The sequence below is a fragment of the Aptenodytes patagonicus genome, chromosome 1 (genome assembly GCF_965638725.1).
Source record: "Aptenodytes patagonicus chromosome 1, bAptPat1.pri.cur, whole genome shotgun sequence".
Classification (NCBI taxonomy): domain Eukaryota; kingdom Metazoa; phylum Chordata; class Aves; order Sphenisciformes; family Spheniscidae; genus Aptenodytes; species Aptenodytes patagonicus.
The window spans coordinates 39,360,402-39,378,569 of NC_134949.1; the positions used below are offsets into that span (position 1 = coordinate 39,360,402).

Genomic DNA, 18,168 nt, shown 5'->3' on the forward strand with positions numbered 1-18,168 from the left:
CCAACGGCCGGGCGGGCACGCGCGCCCCCGCCCCCCCCCTCCCCGCGCCCAGCGGCCGTTGGGCGGGCGGCGCGCGGGAGGCGGCCGTTGGGCGGGCGGGGGGGCCGGGGCGCGCTCCCCACCCCGCGCTGAGGCAACGTGCGGGAGCTCGGGGGGAGCGGCGGGCCGCGCCGCCGCCGCGGAGCGGTAGGGGAGGGGGTGGCAGGGAGGGACGGAGGGAGGGGAGGCGGCCGACGGGGCGGGGACTGCCCTTCCAGTGCGCTGTTTGTCCGTGTTCCGCCGCGCGAGGAGGAGGGCCCTGTCCGGCCGCCTTCTGCTGCCCCCTCCTCCGTGTGAGGGGACCGGGGCGACCGGGGCGGGGGCGGGGGAGGTGATGAGCTTGGGCCGGGGGCTGCGGCGGCGGCGCGGCTGCTGCTGCTGCTGCTGCTGCTGCGGCGGCGGCGGGAGGCGACGGCGGGCCGTTGGAGGGTCTGTCCGGCCGGCCCGGGGCCAGGGGGATGCAGCGGAGGACGTGTCTGGGTCTGGGTGTAGCTGATCGGAGAAGAGAGGCAGCCGCCGACCGGAGAGGCCGAGGAGCAGCGGAGGAGAGCCACCCTGACATGCCTTTTCCTCTCCCTCCTCTCCAGCGGCCATGTTAACCAGAAAACCCTCGGCTAGCGCCGCCGCTGGTGCTGCCTACCCAGCCGGTAAGGAGAGGGCGGCCGCGATCGCCACCGCGCCGGGCTGCGGGCTCCCCGCGCCGCCCCTGCCGCGCTGAGCCGGGCCGCGGCGGGCCGGGCCGGGCCGTGCGGCGCGGGGGGGGAGGGGGGGAAGGGGGAGACTTGGCCGCCCCGCGGCTGCCCCCGCAGCTGCCGCCGCAGCGGGTCCGTGCGTGCCGGAACAATGATCCACCCTCCCCCCGGCAACCGAGCCCGGGGGGCCGGCGGGGGGCTGCGTGGTCGGCTCCGGCGTGCAGTTGTTGTGTGGGGTAGCGAGTTCGCCTCCGGGAAGGGGAAAAAAAAAATGACTTCGGAAAACGACCCAGGAAAAATTGGGAATCGCTGCGTTTGCCGGAGCGGCCGCGTTTGACAGGGGGCAGCGGTGCTCGTCTCCTCGCTGCAGACTTGTGAACTCCTGGCGGGTCCCCGGCGGCGCCGGGATTTCGCCGGGCCAGACGGCTCGGGGTGGGTCGGGCGGCCGTCCAGTCCCGAGGCGTGTGCGGGGCAGAGCCGGCTTGTTCTCCCGGTTAGGCGCCTGCTGGTGGCGGGTTAATCTCGGATGAAGAGTTTAGCTGGGCGAGCATGGCCCGCCCGCGCTATTAGCCGGATCGGTGCGTGTGTGCGCCGCGGCGGTGATTAGCATTTAATGGCTTCTGCCTGAAGCAAGACGGGCGGCGGTGGCGGCGAAGCGCCGGGGCCGCGGGCCGCCGCCGCCGCCCCGACGGCCGCGCTGCCTAAGGGGCCGCCGCCGTCGCTGCCCTCCGCGCTCACCCCTCTGCTCTCCGCAGGCAGGGCAGGGGACAGCGGCCGCCCGCTGCAGTCTTCTCCGGGCACCGGAGCCGGGGTCTCCCGGGCAGGAGCTGGGACCGGCCCGCCGTCGCCCCTCGCATTGCCGCCGCTCAGGGCCAGCAACGCCTCCCACACGGTGAGCCCGGGCACGGGGCGGGGGGCCGGGGCGGGGGGGGGGGGGGAGGAAGGGGCATCCGGCCCCGGGGGCTTGCCGCGCCGTCGCCGCTCTCCTTTCGCCGAGTGTCTCCCGCGGCGGGACCGAGCCGTGAGTCACGGGCACCCCGGGGCGGGAGAGGGCAGGGGCTTCGCCGCCGCGGGGTGCTTGGTGCTTAAGCAAAGCGCATTTAATTTCCGCAGACTCCGATCAAATGTGCGCGTTTGTTGTGAGGCTGGGACCCTGTGACTGCACTGAGAAGCAGCTTTCTCTCCCCCCCCCCCCCCCCCCCCCAGCCCCCCTTCAGTCTGGTTTTGTGTCTCATTTTCAGTGACAAATTCGATCTTCCACACTCGCACAGAGGAGCTGTTCTGGTAAATGCATTTTTTGAGATGACATTATTTTGGCAATGAGGTTAGTCACTGTGATTAAAGGGTCACATGAACTGTGGTGAAAAATGAAGGCTGTTCTCCCCTTATATGTCTGATTAGCTCAGGCCGATAGCTGTCTTCCCTAGAAATAGCTATCTCTGTACTCGGGGACAATGATTGGATGACTCCGACTTTATTGCTGCAGTAGTTTACCTAAAGAAATAAGCCCTGATGGCATGAAAAGGATGTTATTTTCCGGTTCTGTGATATCTCGCATTATCTCCCACTCCTAGTTAATCTACTAGGAATGAAACTTCCCAAGTATGCCACTATATATGGATGAGAGAGGGTATCTCTGTCCTGAAGGCATGAGAGAGTAGAGAGAGGGGTCTATGTGCTGTCATGTTAACACTAAATATCTGAAATTTTTATTGCATACATTTCCTTTTAAATTACGAAAGATTTCATACTGACCCTGAAAGGCATTGATGGCATACTTTTCTTAGAATTAATGAGTTCTTCATGGATGCTCACACACTATCTTCGTAAACATATGGCAGAGCTTTAAATGGTAATGTGATTATGGGCTAGTGGAAGGTGAAACTATGCATTTAAATATTAGTGTTTCAGTGACTTTCTATGTAGCTTCAGGGGTAAAAGCATCTTATTCAAATCCATTTATAGAAAGAATTGGCTTAAATTAAAAAAAAATCGGTATATATAGGATGTTCTCAAGAGGAATGATGAATATTCTCCAAATTCAAGGTGGAGCTACATACTTGAGATCAACATCATTGTATATTTATGTAGCTAGGGTATATATCTGAATTGTTCATTAGTATCAAAGGCCAATTTTTTCACATTCATATAGCGGTTAAGTGCTGGTTGATTTTAAAGTTGGGGCAGCAGCTTAATTTTTTTATGAAAACAGAAAAAAAAGAATGTAGTACAAACAGCGTGGACACCCATCATGAAACTGCACATATAGATGGGCACACAAATAACAGGGGCCCACGTGTAACAGAGCCCAGGCTTAATTTAGGATTTGTGAAAGCGCAGTGGTCCAGCTATGTATCTGGGACTACTTACTAATTTTGGAAGTACAGAACTTCGGTATTTTTATACGTAGATTTGTGTATGTGTATATTATATATAGTATCTGTGCATATATACATACATATATAAAGATGAAGTCTTTATGAAAGCATGTAAGGGGTGTTCAAGCATTACATTTCTGTGTTTCAAGTATTTATATCGTTGTGTATGTATGCATATGTTTATATATAGCATATATGCATGTATATATATACACACACATAGAGATGAAATACTTATGGAAGCACACAGGGATGATCAAGGGTTATATTGCTGTGTTTCATGTCCCTCTAGATTCTGACTGTTGGAAATTCTGCCTTTCCTTTGTGATACAGAGCCTACTCTATGGTATTTATTTAGCCTTGGGTACTATTACAGAAATACCTCGGACTGCCTTTCTGAATTCTGTAGGTGGTTATTTTGTGGTTGGCTAACATAACTTTTTGCGGTAAGGATCAGATGTGACATCAGAATGCTGGATTTTAACCTAAAAAAAAAAAAAAGGGCTATATCTGTTATATGATCTTTCTATAAACTTCAGGCCTACTGACCTCAGCTGACACTGACTGATTGAAACCATTGGTTTTGCATCCCACTACTTTGTCCAATCAGACCTATTTAAAATGGAACATTTCAGTTTTCTTAAACCATTTTCCTTCTTTGTGTTCATTTGCTTATTCTGTTTTCATCCCTGTTGTATCTATGTGACTTCTGTAATAGCTAAAAATTGAGAGTATTTCTCTTTGTGTTTCAAGCTTTCAGAAGGTATAGTTTGCTTAAGTGGCTGAACTTGCCGGTGGCTGGATGTAAGCATGTGCATTGTATATACACTAGTGGTGAAGAGAGACTGACATTGAAGATAGTTTTTCGTTTAAGCTAAAAAGTTTTTCTTTTAATTCAGACAGAGAAGAAATCCACTACCTGTCATATTTCTTGCAGCAGTGAGTTGTGTGATCTAGCCTCTAGTGAAACTGCTGTCTCCTACTTTCAAGTGAAGTTTCATTGTTTGGTAGAATATAATAGCATGGGAGAGCATGGGTAGAAGGGGGGAAGATGCTGTTTTACACAGGCTTCATATAACAGGGCAGAGGTTTTGGCTGCAGTCTGTGCAATCACAGCAACCTTTGTTGCTAAGCAGATTGTTGGGTATTGTACCAGGGAGAGGTTTTGTTTTGGGTTTTTTTTTTAAATTTGTGGCTTCATCCTAGGTTTATTTGTGTCTGCTTCCATTCCTGCCTATCTTTTTGGCTCATGGTGGAAAACATGAACTTACTTCCAATCCCTTGTCCTATTCATTTTCCTCTCCAAAGTCATTGCTTTCTCTTTTGAAGCCTTAAGTTCTTGCCTTGATGATTGGAACCTTTTCCTATTCACTCTCTCCTGTTTCATTATGGTGTTCTTGCATCCACTTGACGTGCTGCAGTAGAGATTATCTTGCTTGCCTGCTGCTCTGCTCGTGTAAATCCCCACCCATCTGTGAGTCCCTCTCCCAGACTCTTGTCTCTGTCTTCTGCCTACTTCCATCTCTGTTCTTTCTTATTTGGCACGTATCCCTGCATTCTGCACTCTTCCTGTTTCTCTTGCAGTAAAGCGGTCTTAATCTTTTTCTCCTCCTGTCTAGTACTGTAACAACAACCCATTTACAGTGCATGATTCAGTGCCCTCCCTCTTCAAGCCCTTTCTAAGATTTCCCTACAGCAAGCCTGTTTTCTTTTGCCACCAGGGATGAATGTCTATCCGTATACTTTTGCATCAGTCATTTGGTCTTAATCTTAAAAATTTTAAATTTAAAAATTTTAAAAAATTAATTTGCAATATAATGGAACAGAGATTCCTGGACTCTGTTAACATGAAGATCTGGTGGGTCACATGCTGCAAATTTTTATTATGGGCAGCTGCTTTAAAGCAGGTAAAAACAAAGAAAATACCTTCCTATTGTCGTGTTTTCATGTAATAAATTGCCACAGCAATGCTGTCACGTTTGAGTGGAAATAACTATACAGTCATGACCTGTACTTTGCTATGTCTAGATTTCTTTGGATGTTTCTTCTTCTTCTACTTAAAACTTGTGTCTAGAGGGAATATGAAGCCGTCTTAACTTTTAATGGGGGGGGACTCTTAAATTTGTGCTCTAACGGTTGGTGACTGTGCTATGGGGACTGCAGTACATCTGGGCACATCTCTTGTATGTGTACACTTCAGCTTACCTGAAGGGTTCAATTTAGTGTGCATTGACTGTCCTTTTTTGTTTCAACGTGCGTAATACATGCAGGGTGTCCCAGAAGTATTCAGACTCTGCACCTGCATAGTCCTGACAGGAGGAAAAAAGATGATGAAACAGTATCACTCTTGAGGCATAGTTCTGTCTGTGAAAATATTTGCTATATAAAGTCAAAGTTAACTTTTCAAAAAATAAGCTTATATGGACCAGTTAAGACAGCAGCAAAAAATCCAAATGGCGTGGTTTTTTCTACAGCTCTTGTTGAGCCACAAGCTCTTTAGGCCAAGGGCTTAGTCTTTTTTTCTGTGTATAAAACCCATACTCATAATAAAACCATTATGATAATCCTGCATTATTGTTATCGTACTAATTAGCAGCTATTTTTAGTTCTGAACAGAACAGAGGAATGTTGAATTCATTTATCAAGGAAAAAAAGGCCTTTTGTACATTTGCTCAAGCTATAGTCAACAAAATAGGCAGTGAAGCATGCTACACCTGATACCGTATGCCTCTAGCATGTTAGACACAGTAGGGCTGAAACTGGCATGCCCAGAAATGCTGCAAAGAATGGGTTATATAGTGTAACATTTATTCTTTAATTAAGTTACTACTTTGGAACACTGTTTCTCCCTTGTCCTCATCTATGCAAAGTAATAGCAGATAAAGACATCTTATTCTTATGCAGTATTTCAGCAGGCCATCATGATTGCTTTATTATTAAGATTCATTTTATAAACCTTTTTCGATTTGGGTTGACAGCAAAATGTTTTTTTCTGGGGTTTTGCTCAAAATAAAATGATAATATATAGCTGAAGCATGTGTCGGTCTTGGATAGTTTTATAGGGTGCTGATATCACACCAAGTGACTTTTACAAGGATGGAATATGATACAACTATATAATGTCTTGATGCTTTTAGAAGGTAAAGTTGAGAAGAGGTGTATGCTCCTGTGGTGTTCAATCCTATAGTCATAGTCTCGTAGAAGGTCTTGAAACAGACCATTGCATTGGCTGAGTGTTACCACAAAGGAATTGTCAATCAGTTTGCCTTCTTGTTAGCAGGGTGAACTCAGTTTTATGCTACTTCTGTGTTGTTACAGGTCTGTAGTCTAAGTATAGTAAGTTACTGTTCTACTTCTGTCCCTAAACCCATTTGTGAAAACAAAACAAAAAAACAAACCCCAAACACTCCCACCCCCCAGAAAAAAGTGCTGGTTTTTTTTGTTTTGCCTGGTGTCTCTACTTCAAAGGTTAGGTGAATGTTTTTGACGTAGCCATCAGCTTCCATAAACTGAGCAAACCAAAGTTAAAGCAAAATCATTGCGGCTATTTTGAAGTTACAAAAAACTACTGAGAGAGGAAAAAAACAGATTGTAACACTTGCTGTTCTGTAATTGATCTTGCCAGAAGATTCAGGAAGATCAGTTCTTTGAGTTCAAGCTTACCTGTTATTTCAATATGTTTTATGGAGAAATGTGTACATCAGTAAGGTTTTGAAGATGTGTGCTATAAAAATACGTAAATCTTAGAACGTGTAGATGGGTCTGAGCCCAGGCAGTAAAATATATAGTAAGTAAGCTGCATAAGTGCATGCAGGTTGACAGCTACGTAGATTGTTGGTTCTGGAGTTTACAGGCCCATCTACAGAAGTAAAAGGGAGATCCGTTTTAAACCTCTCAGGCTTATGGTTTCGGATGAAAGGCTGATGAAGCTTCTGTGTACCGTGAACAGTTCAGTACTAGACTAAGAAGGCTGTAGTCTTTTGTAGCTTCCCAAGCCCATTAGTTGTGGTTCAGGGAACTTACAGCGTCATTGGTGAAGCCTGTGGAGCTTGTAAGGAGTGCAAGCCTGAACTTGACAGCAATCTCAGACACCCGGTAGCCAGAAGTAGATAGGGAGAGCAAAGGGCTGGTGAGAATCCAACCCTCATCCAGGTTGGAAATAGAAGAAGAGGTGGTGATTCTTGTGCAGTCACTATCCTGAGATGGGTAAAATCTGTTTTCCATATTGACTTTGTGGTTGTGATGTGTCCGATAGCTCTGAAACTCCTGTTGGGGTTTTTGAAAGAAAAGTGAGTTCTCTTCTCCCCCATAGCTTTTGGAATAGAGCCTGTGCTAATCTGGTGTCTTTTCTTCCACAAAGAAAACCAGTGCTGCTGTCTGCATCTGCATTTGCATTCCCAAGCAGCAGCTGACTGAAACTGGCAAAACCGGTCACTTTGGATTTGGGGTGAAGCTGGGATACTGCTGGTGATTCATTCTGCTGCTTGGAAAAAAAAGCCAACCTGTGAGCAGCAAGAGAAACCATGAGGCTGCCTGAAGGTGCAGGAAGCAGAGCTACATGGTTTACACTTTATAATGTGTTTGCAAACATGCTTTTAGGAAAAAGAACTCTTTAGTCCCTTTTGAGAGTGGATAAATGTTTGGTTTTTTTCCAAGCCCTGATACAAAGCAAATAACTGAAGTTTGAAGAATTCCCCAGTACATTTATTGAAACAAGCCGTGCTTAGGAAGGGCAGAAAATAGTTAACTCTGAAAACAGGTGACTCAAGTGAAAAAAAATTAATTCAAGATGTGAACTGTGGCAGTGAGTACTTGGGTTAAGAAATTCATAAAGATGGTTTTCTCCCGTATGCTCTTTCTTCCTCATTGTCTGTACGTTAGTATTGTCTGCTCCCGGTTTGTCCAGATGTGTACTGCTTTGTTGTTCAACTAACGCTGCAGAAGAAACGTTTGTACCTGGAATTTCCTAGCTTGAGTACTTACAGTCGGTACAGTTGCTCTGCTGCTTCATTGTGCGTTTCTCACTTAACGCAGTTTTGCAATACTGCATGTGCTGAACCTCCAACACATCTTACTAACTAGATCCAGTTCTTCTGAGATGCGTCATATAGCAGCTCTTGGGGCTGAATTCTCCTTTTTTTCAGTAACTGCTGTTTGTACAGAGGATCAGGGCAACCTTCAGGAAACTGCTACTGCATTGTGCTTCAGACTTGACCTGAAGGAATTCCCTGTAGGCATGATAGGCTTGTTAAGTCCCCTTGATGATTTAATTCCTGGTGCTTTTGAGACATCAAACTAGGAAGGGAATTAATGTCGATACCCTGTATATCTTCACTATGCTTAGATGTTACAAATGCCTTTGCTCTGAATTGCAATTGTGTGGTAATGCTTTCTAGGAGATTGATCAAATTTGATAGTGTGAGCCCAAATTGCTCTGCAAATAAACGTACACAGTCAAACTGCAACAATGAAATAAAGTGGACCAGTTATTCAACGTGAGTCAAAATGGAATCAGAAGAGCAGTGAACTCAGCAGAACCAGTCCCTGAGAGCTCTTGTTCTTACGTTGTGTGAGTTTCAGAGCTGCAAATTTCAAAGTATTATCCAAAGGTGAAGCTGGTGTCCAGCTGGCTACTCCTTGGGAACAAGTTACTGAATTTACAAAAACATGCTTCTGCCATATCAGACCTTAACAGAAGCTCAAAGTATGCTAGAGTCTGCATTGCATGTCCTGGTTTTCTCATTAGGAAGTACTTCTGCGGTTGCAGCACAGATTTCATTGCCTCATATCACAGCACACAACTGTCATTTTCTGATTTCATTTCAGCAACCTTAAGTGAACAGGGAATGTGTTATCCTTAGCTGCCTAGAAAAAATAAGGTTCAGATTAAAAGTGCTCTCAACCCTGGCTTGATCATCTGTCTGACAGCACTGGTGAACTTTTTGTTAGTAATTTGGCATAAATATTAAGACTGGTGAATCAGCTGGAGAGACAGCAGGGGAATTCTTCCCACGTTTGTATAAGACCAGGCAGAAGACAAACTAATTATCCTCTACTATAGAGCAAACGAAGAATTCTAAGAACAGTTATTTTAGTGGCAAGTATATGCTTGTAAATTTCTCATTTCTCCTTAAAAATAACAGGTTTTGAGCAATAGTTGTTCTCACACCCCAGTAATTCCAGTGTTTCTTTGCTTGAAAATGCTGAATGCTGCTGTTTATTCCCTTGTGAAAACTGTCAAGAACAAATGTAATTTCTAAAATCAACTAATCCTTTTTTCCATTCCTTTAAAAAAAAGTTACTTGCATGTTCTTTAAGGCAAAGATTTTCTTTCCGCTCAAGTCTGTATCAGGCCCCAAATCTCATCTTGGTTAAAAGTTATTATAAGACTAGTTTGGGAAAGTGCTAAAGGATATGCTTACGCTTCATTGATCTGAATGCTGTGCTGAATAGTGACTGTCTCAATTGCAAGCAGTGAATGGCATCTCTTGAACTTCAGAAATGTGCAGGTTCTTTTCCTCTTTGTACATGTCACAACACATTCCTTATTGCTTAAAATTGTATCTGGAGCTTTTGATAATACAGCAAATTTAGGAACAAGTTAAAAATCTTGATTTCTGAGAACAGGTGACTAGGAGAGCCTTAGACATGTAAGTTCTAGCAGTCATTATATATTGATCTCCAGCATCAATAAAACTGCTACTATGTTCTGTAAAGTCTAATTTAATGTCCCTCAAGCATACTTCTTGATGTTACAGGACTGTTGCCTTGAAGATTCCGTGGAGGAATTGTTAGCTTATCATGGTAGCACATCTGTGACTGCCTTGTTGCAAACATTTTAGAGAGTCACAAAAGTGGCATTTGAGAAACAAGGATCTGGAAAATCTAATAGCATCTAGCAGTATCACAGTATATGTGCTGTATTTTTTAGATTATCTGTAGACAGATGACTTCTAAGAAAGTACTTAGTTTTGAGGTGATTTAGGCAGGATGGCGGGTTGCAGAATGAATGGTGAAGCATGGAGTTCATGCCTTTCTTGTTAACTGGGTATGTATTTATTTTCAATTTTAGGTTGGAGGCAGTAAGCACACAATGAATGAGCACCTCCATGTTGGTAGCCATGGACAAATCCAGGTTCAGCAGCTGTTCGAAGATAATAGTAACAAGAGGACGGTTCTGACGACACAGCCAAACGGACTTACAGCGCTAGGCAAATCTGGATTGCCAGTGGTTCAGGACAGACAGTCAGAGAGTGCTCACAGACGACAAGGGAGCTCCAGCTCTTTAAAATCTACAGATGGAACAGGGAAAGTGAAAACCTCCGTTATGACACCAGAGCAGGCAATGAAGCAATACATGCAAAAATTAACAGCTTTTGAGCATCATGAGATTTTTAGCTACCCTGAAATATACTTTTTGGGTCCAAATGCAAAGAAGCGGCAAGGTGTGATTGGTGGTTCAAACAATTGTGGGTATGATGATGACCAAGGGTCTTATATACAAGTACCCCATGATCATATTGCATACAGGTATGAAGTCCTGAAAGTTATAGGGAAAGGAAGCTTTGGGCAGGTGGTGAAGGCCTACGATCATAAGATGCATCAGCATGTGGCACTAAAAATGGTGAGAAATGAAAAACGTTTCCACCGCCAAGCTGCGGAAGAAATTAAGATCCTGGAGCATCTCCGGAAACAAGATAAGGATAACAACATGAATGTTATTCACATGTTGGAAAACTTCACATTCCGCAGCCATATCTGCATGACATTTGAATTGCTGAGCATGAACCTGTATGAATTAATAAAGAAAAACAAGTTTCAGGGCTTTAGCCTGCCTTTGGTCCGCAAGTTTGCCCACTCAATTTTACAGTGCTTGGATGCTTTGCACAAAAACAGAATCATTCACTGTGACCTTAAACCTGAGAACATTCTGTTGAAGCAACAGGGTAGAAGTGGTATTAAAGTGATTGATTTTGGCTCAAGTTGTTATGAACATCAGCGTGTCTACACTTACATTCAGTCACGTTTTTACCGTGCACCTGAAGTCATCCTTGGTGCTCGTTATGGGATGCCCATAGATATGTGGAGCTTGGGCTGTATTCTAGCAGAGCTTCTCACCGGTTATCCACTTTTACCTGGAGAAGATGAAGGAGACCAGCTGGCTTGTATGATTGAGCTATTGGGCATGCCTTCTCCAAAACTCTTAGATTCATCCAAGCGAGCCAAAAACTTCGTGAGCTCTAAGGGTTATCCCCGCTATTGCAGCATCACAACCTTGTCTGATGGCTCTGTAATACTTAATGGTGGACGCTCTCGGAGGGGAAAGTTACGTGGCCCACCAGAGAGCAGAGAATGGGGTAATGCATTAAAGGGATGTGATGATCCCCTGTTCCTTGACTTCTTAAAACAGTGTTTAGAATGGGATCCTGCTATCCGTATGACACCCAGCCAGGCTTTGCGGCATCCCTGGCTAAGGAGACGGTTGCCAAAGCCTCCGACTGGGGAAAAGGCCTCGGCGAAGAGAATTGCAGAGAGCACTGGTGCTATAACGTCGATTTCCAAGTTACCTCCAACTTCAAGCTCAACTTCAAAACTGAGGACTAATTTGGCACAGATGACAGATGCCAATGGGAATATTCAGCAAAGAACAGTGTTGCCAAAACTCGTTAGCTGAGTTTGAAAAACCCAATGCTGTTAATATGAGAGATACAATGTGGCTGAGCCTTATTTGTATGAAAAAGTAGCTCAGATATACATTTTTATTTGCTCAATAACTTTATTCATTTGTATCTTTCAGCACTCATTTTAAATGTAAGAAATGTTGATTTTGTTTTTATAAAAACACGGGGACAATGCTTTAAGTTTTTATACTTATTTTTTAAAATGTTTGTCTTCTACAGTACAATTAGCCTTACTGTAACTAGTGTGACACAGTAATAAACATCAGTGGCAGGCCACTGGTTACAACATGACTGTCATGCATTGCAGCGTGGTGTCAAAGGTATTAACCTTCCTCTTCCATGGTTCATATTAGGTTTCACCTGGGGTAAATTTGTAAGACTCTACCTTTTGGGTTTTATGGGTATGGGTCTTGATTCTGCAAACACTCACACCCTATGCCTGACTGGACTCCAGGGAGGATACTTGAAGAAATACAGTTAAGCACCTGTAAACTTGTAATTTGTCATTTTCTGTATGGTAGCCCTGAGAAAGTAGTGGTATCACTAATGATACAGTCACCTTCTATGGAATGCTTTCTTTATTAAAAAGTAATGGGTTTTGATTAAAATGAGCATTTAAATATAACATAAAAAATAAGAACTTCCAGGGCTAAAATGACTCTCTTACCTTGCATGCCGTGTGGTAGAGTGAGAGGAACGGGCAGTCTCAGAAAGAAGGAAGATGGAAGTATGTCTGTTCCTGTAAATCTGGAAGTGACTGATGAGTTGGTAAAGCAAAATTTTCTGGACTTCATTTCAGGTATATAACATTGAGCATTCCCACTGGGCTTCCCTCCCCCCCCCCCCCCGTTTTCTTTTCTCTCCTAATGTGCAGTTTGGTCTCCCTAAATCACGTAGGCAGAAGTGCTTGTTCTGTCACTTCTATACTGTTAACTTCCAGACTGTTATGCTACATGGATTTCACAGATTGCTTTTATTTCGTCTGACAATGTTTGTCTGAGCGACTGTGGCCTCTCTGGTACATTTACACTTCAGATCAAATCTGCGTGTAGGGGCAAACACTATGTTACTACATTGCTTTCTGTAGAAAAGTACTTCACCTTAGACAGCATAACTGTAAGTGGAAGGATCCTCAGTGGAAAGCTCTTCAGTTGGAAGGCACCATCCTAGATACTTTCTAATAAGGGAGAATTATCAAAGGAAAGTTAAATGGTTGGAATTTGGTTTAATCTTTGGCATTTGTAGCTGAAAATTAACTTTGAAGGAACAGTTAGAGATATGTGTAGGTTTGTTCACGTGTGTGTGTGCGCTAATGCTTGGTTTTTCTTTTTTACTTTTAACTGCATTCATGGAAGAAAGATGGTCTTTACTGAGGAATAATATCTAGACCTATGAGAGAAATATTCACGCGTTGTAGCATGTTTTCAACCGGAACAGTTTGAAATTTAAGATCAGTATTTCATCACGTACAATGGCTGTGGTCTACATTGGATGTATAAAACATAGGAAAAGGGAATTTTAAACAAAGTAGAATATAATCTAGAAGGGTTTATGGATGTTAGAACAAGACACGCTAGAATGGATTGCATTAAACCTCAATAACTTTACTATAAGCAACATTTATATGCACAGATTTTACTGAATTACCTGTACAAATTATGAAAAATACTTAAAGCATGGTCCCCTGAGAGGCCAAGAAAGTTTCCGGTTAAGTTCTCCTTCATATTCATTACCTTACCACTTAGAGCTTAATTTTTTTTTTTGTTTGTTTGGTTTATTTTTAATTTAATGTAAGACTGGGGAGGGATATAAATGCAAAATGACAGAATTCTCAGGAAACATACTGCTTAACTTCTTGCCAAAAAGTCAACACCTAAAGAAGCTCCAAAAATAATTTCTGAGTAGAGGATGGTATTTGTTGATTGATGCTCTAATTTTTACAGTTATCAATCAACCATTTTTCTTTTTTTTTAAAAAAGATCGTTTCCTGCCTCTAGTCATATTAAATTATTTAGTGTTAAATGTTCACAACTTTATACAATGTGTGTAAGTGCAATATGTAAACATGTATGAAATCATGTTAAAAAATAGAGTAATACAGCTAAGAAAAGTGGCTTTTGGAATATGAATATCCAGTAAGTTATGGTCAGTAAATTCTAAGTCTGGAAAAGAGATAGATTAATTTCCATATAAAATTAACTGATTCTCATGACTGTGGGAATACAATACTGTGTATTTTTCTGCAGTAACTGGGAATCTTTACTTCCTCCACCACCTACTTGGCTTTACCACTCCTTTCTACCTTAACTCTTCCTGCAAAAGTTAAGAAATAGGGATGCTTATGTTAGGGGCGGAAAAAGAATCACCTCCCTTAATATATTTTAAAGGGAACCTTGATACATGTTCCTGCCTTTCATGGCAATTTAAGGTGAAAACATTCATAATGTTCATGGGTCATTAATGGGCTAAAACCACTAAATTTTCTTTTTCATGTAACCAGTTCTTAATGCCAATAATGCATTTATGATCCACCTTCATAAATGCTACCGGAAACTTTAAGGCCAAAATATGGTGTGCAGAGCTATTTTTTTAACCCAGATACAGTGCAACTTCCTCTATACTAAAGGAGCAGCTACATCAAGGTTTTTAAGTGATGTAGCTGCTTTTTATTGTAGCTTATTTATACCTGTAAAAAAGGAGGGGGGGGAAGGACATTGCCTCTTGCTTTGATGTGATTTTATTCTAAGGGCTCTGATAATTAGGCGGATAGAAGTTGGCTTGGAAACAGTGCTTAGTCTCACATGTTACCATCGTCTGGGGATGTCTGAGCTATTTTCAGATTTAGTAATAGCACAGCGTTGTCTTGTCTTTGGTTGCAGTCTCACTTGGCTCAGTTTCTTGCACCACTGGAGTGTTCATTACCACTTAAGTGTATTGGAACAACAGAGTGATGCAAGATGTGTAGATTAACAATAGAGGATGGATTGTGCCCTTGGTGTTAACAATGTGCCTTTTGTTACAAATGCCGTGTTGTAGGGCATGCATCTTGGCCCCTTTAACCCTTTGAATACTGGATAGTAGGGATGAAATCTATTTTTAAATGCTATACCTGTCTTAAAACATCCTGTAGATGATCGAGGCCTTAATAGACACAATAAGGCAATCACACTGCTAGGGTGGAGAGGACACTGTTCTTGTAGTACGTCTTGTTAAGGGGTTAAAGATGGCCCTTCCTCATTGGTTCTACTTTAACATCAAATTGATTTTTTTTTTTTAATAAATTTTTGTTATGGTGACACTAGACAGAAATCAACTGTATTTGTAAAAATTTACCTCAAACTCTTTAGTTTTATAGTGTGATTTAATCCCAGGGCATTTGGTATGAACCAAAGTGCATTCCTTTTATATGTGCCTGGCTCTTATAAAGGTGGCCAGGGATTTTTACAATTTGGGTGCAAGGCACTTAAGCCACTTTTAACTTGGTGGGTGGTTTGGAGTTACAAATGACTTCATGGGAATGTTGAAAACACTTTAGACATAAGTAGCATCGGGCAATATTAGAATCTTTAGGAAAGGGTGTGCATTATTTAATGCTCTCCATTTTTTAGTATTTTTTTCCATCAATAATATTTGTGATAAGTACAAAAAGAACTCTTTTTCCGGTCAGCAAAGATTAGAATATTGCCCACTTTAATGCTATGGTAGCATTTAAATAAAATGACAGTTGTGAATTATTGTTTCTAGGGGCTTGTACATCTCTGCTACAAATTGTAATTACTCAGTTCAACTGCTACAATTACGTCTAAGCAGTAGCTTGGGTTTTTATTGGGCAACGACTTAGACACGTGACTGTAATATGCTGCAACTGTGTGTACTGAAAACATGTGAAAAAGATTGAATGTGGACGGTGTATATATGTATGTATAATTTTCTGTGAGATGCTGCTGTTGCCACTTAACATTAAAGATGTTGTAGTGGGTTTTAATCCTAGTGGCCAGTTTTATGATACTGTTTGTATTGTACAGCTGATGACAGGAGTTAAGACTGTTCTAGTGAATATTTGTTACATTTTATTGTTGTGGCCAGAGATCATTTCAGAATAAAATTTTATGTCCTACTTTACTTCTCTCCACTGCAGTTTGGGTTTTTTTCTGGTCGTAAAGAGAGCCCTTGGAGTGCTGGCATTTCTTCAACATGGAAAGGCCTTCTCCTAGCGTGCTGAAGTCAATGACAGCAGTGCCTTTGTCCCCCAGCGTGCTTACTGGTATCTGTATATAGTAATTACCCATTGCTGGAGGATGACTTTGCTGCTGCTTTATGTGTTTTGACAGCCTTGAATATTGCCCAAAGGCTGCCTTTGCCCTGAGGTTTCTAAAGATCTTCTCAGGACTTAGAAAGTAATCCATTTTGTATTTTTATTTGCCCCATGCTCGAGAGAAAACACCTTTGGCAGAAATTTTGCCTGCACGGGTGTTTTAATTTTCTTTTAGCTGCTTTTTAAAGATTTTTTAAAATAACAATATATCTGATTTTATAAGAAATACTTGATTGAGAAAGGTGCAGTGTATATTCTTTTTCTTAAAAACTGCTTTAAAAAAGCCCGGATTTCTGCACTGATTTTTGAGCCAGACTGACTTTTCAGAACTTGTCAGACCTCGTAAAGTCCCAGGATAATGAGAACATACTACACAAAGCTGGTAGGCTAGACTGAGCTAAATTCTGTTCACATACACATCCGGAGTGATTTCACTGTTCAGTGCAGAACTGTCTTGGGAGCAATTGGCCACATTCTCTTCTTGGTAATGTCAACGTACACCCAGAGCAGTTTCACTGAAAAGCTTTCTGATGCAGGTGAGACCCAGGCTGAAATCGAGGGATTTTAACTGCACTTTAGTGTCTCCTTTTCAGCATAATTGGGAGATTCCAGAGCACAAAAACCATAAAGACTAAATATAGATAAACACAGTTTACAGCCCCAAAGAGCAGCAAGCCAAAAATTACATCTTTGTGAATTAAAGCCTATTTGTTAATGACTGTGTTCTTCTGAGGACAAAGGCCTCTTTTTTTTTTTTTTTTTTTTTTTAGTTATTTTAGCTTCTTTTAGGGATTTTCTTCTAGTCTGCCTCTCACCCTCTCCTCCAGCCATCCATCCCTCTTGCCAACTCTTGCACAGTTCTGCCACATCTGTTTTTTCGTTTGAAGAAGGGTAGGGGCCATCTCACCTTATTTCAGTTGTCTGGAAGTTGGGGTTTGGCCCATGCCATTTGCTGATGCTCCCAGTAGCTGGTGGGGAAAACTGTGTTGCCCTCTGCCAGCGCTGCTCCCTCCCTGGTCCCTGACAGAGAGCTCAGATCCCTGCCTAAAATGGGGCCCTCAGAATCCCACCCTGAATGATGGTCTGTAGCTGCTGTTAGCTCCACAGTACTTCCTTTTGTGAAGAAATAGTGGCTTCCTTTGGATGTCAGCTGTCCATCTCTTGGGGTTTTTTTACAGCAAACCAAGTAAAGAATGTGAGAAGTGTAATTATGATCAGGTACCATGTTCTTCACTTCTAGGTGCTGCTGCTTTTCTTAAAAATCCCATTTTGTCCCATTTTTTTAAGATCTCCTTATTGAAAGATCCAGCATGAATTTTACTCCTCATCAGAACATGAGAAATTAAAAAGCAGGTAAATATTAAGGGAAGTATCTGTACAGGGCTATCTACAGTCAGGAGGTGGTATTTAGAGGGAAAAAAGATACCTGTAAGATGAATAGGGCCAAATTTGAGGTAAACATAATCTTTCCTAGGTTCAGTGAAGGTTCAATAATTACGTCAAGATCGGGTTGAGATTGGGAAAGTCTTAAATGCATCTCAGTGTCTGAAAACCATTGATAACCTATTATTTCAGTGGAAAAATGTCTTTCTTTGAGAGCTTGTCATTTTAAACTCCATGCTAATAATTAAAGGATAACATTAAAGGGTCTTTTCTGTAGCTAGAACTTTAAAAATTGTTATACATTTCTTTAAAAAATGTGATTTATAATGCTATTATACTGCTAGCATAGGCTTGTGTTTTATATTTTAATGTCCCTGAGAGGAAGAACATTCCGTGTCTTTGTCTTGAGTACATGATACTAGACGTCTCCCAGCCATCAAATATGCTGTAGCAGAGTAAAAGTGGCATCGACAGAACTGGTTTCTGTTCCTTCACAGAAATCCTCTGCCACTCTTGGAACTGGGGTTTCTCTGTGTCATTTTCCCTATTTGGTTTTGTCTGTTGTTTGTTTGCTTGTTTATTCATTTGTTTTTAAGAAGTGCTTTCAAGCCTCTGGCTGTGGTGAGTCTTGGGTCTGTGCCAACTATCGAGCACTTGGGGATAGGAGTACTGCAAAAATA

General features: G+C 42.6%; 1 protein-coding gene across 2 annotated transcripts; it reads left to right on the top strand.

The window, feature by feature from the left end:
• The first annotated feature begins 409 nt into the window (after positions 1-409).
• DYRK2 (dual specificity tyrosine phosphorylation regulated kinase 2) lies at positions 410-15,912 on the top strand. Of its 2 annotated transcripts, XM_076332412.1 has the most exons (3): positions 410-686; positions 1,487-1,623; positions 10,182-15,912. In XM_076332412.1, exons 1-3 carry the CDS (start codon positions 632-634, stop codon positions 11,781-11,783), a joined length of 1,794 nt encoding a protein of 597 aa, XP_076188527.1. In that variant the 5' UTR covers positions 410-631; the 3' UTR covers positions 11,784-15,912. The 2 variants fall into 2 exon arrangements, with proteins under 2 accessions (XP_076188527.1, XP_076188536.1); XM_076332421.1 differs by lacking the exon at positions 1,487-1,623 and having other exon boundaries at positions 619-686.
• Positions 15,913-18,168: the final 2,256 nt, after the last annotated feature.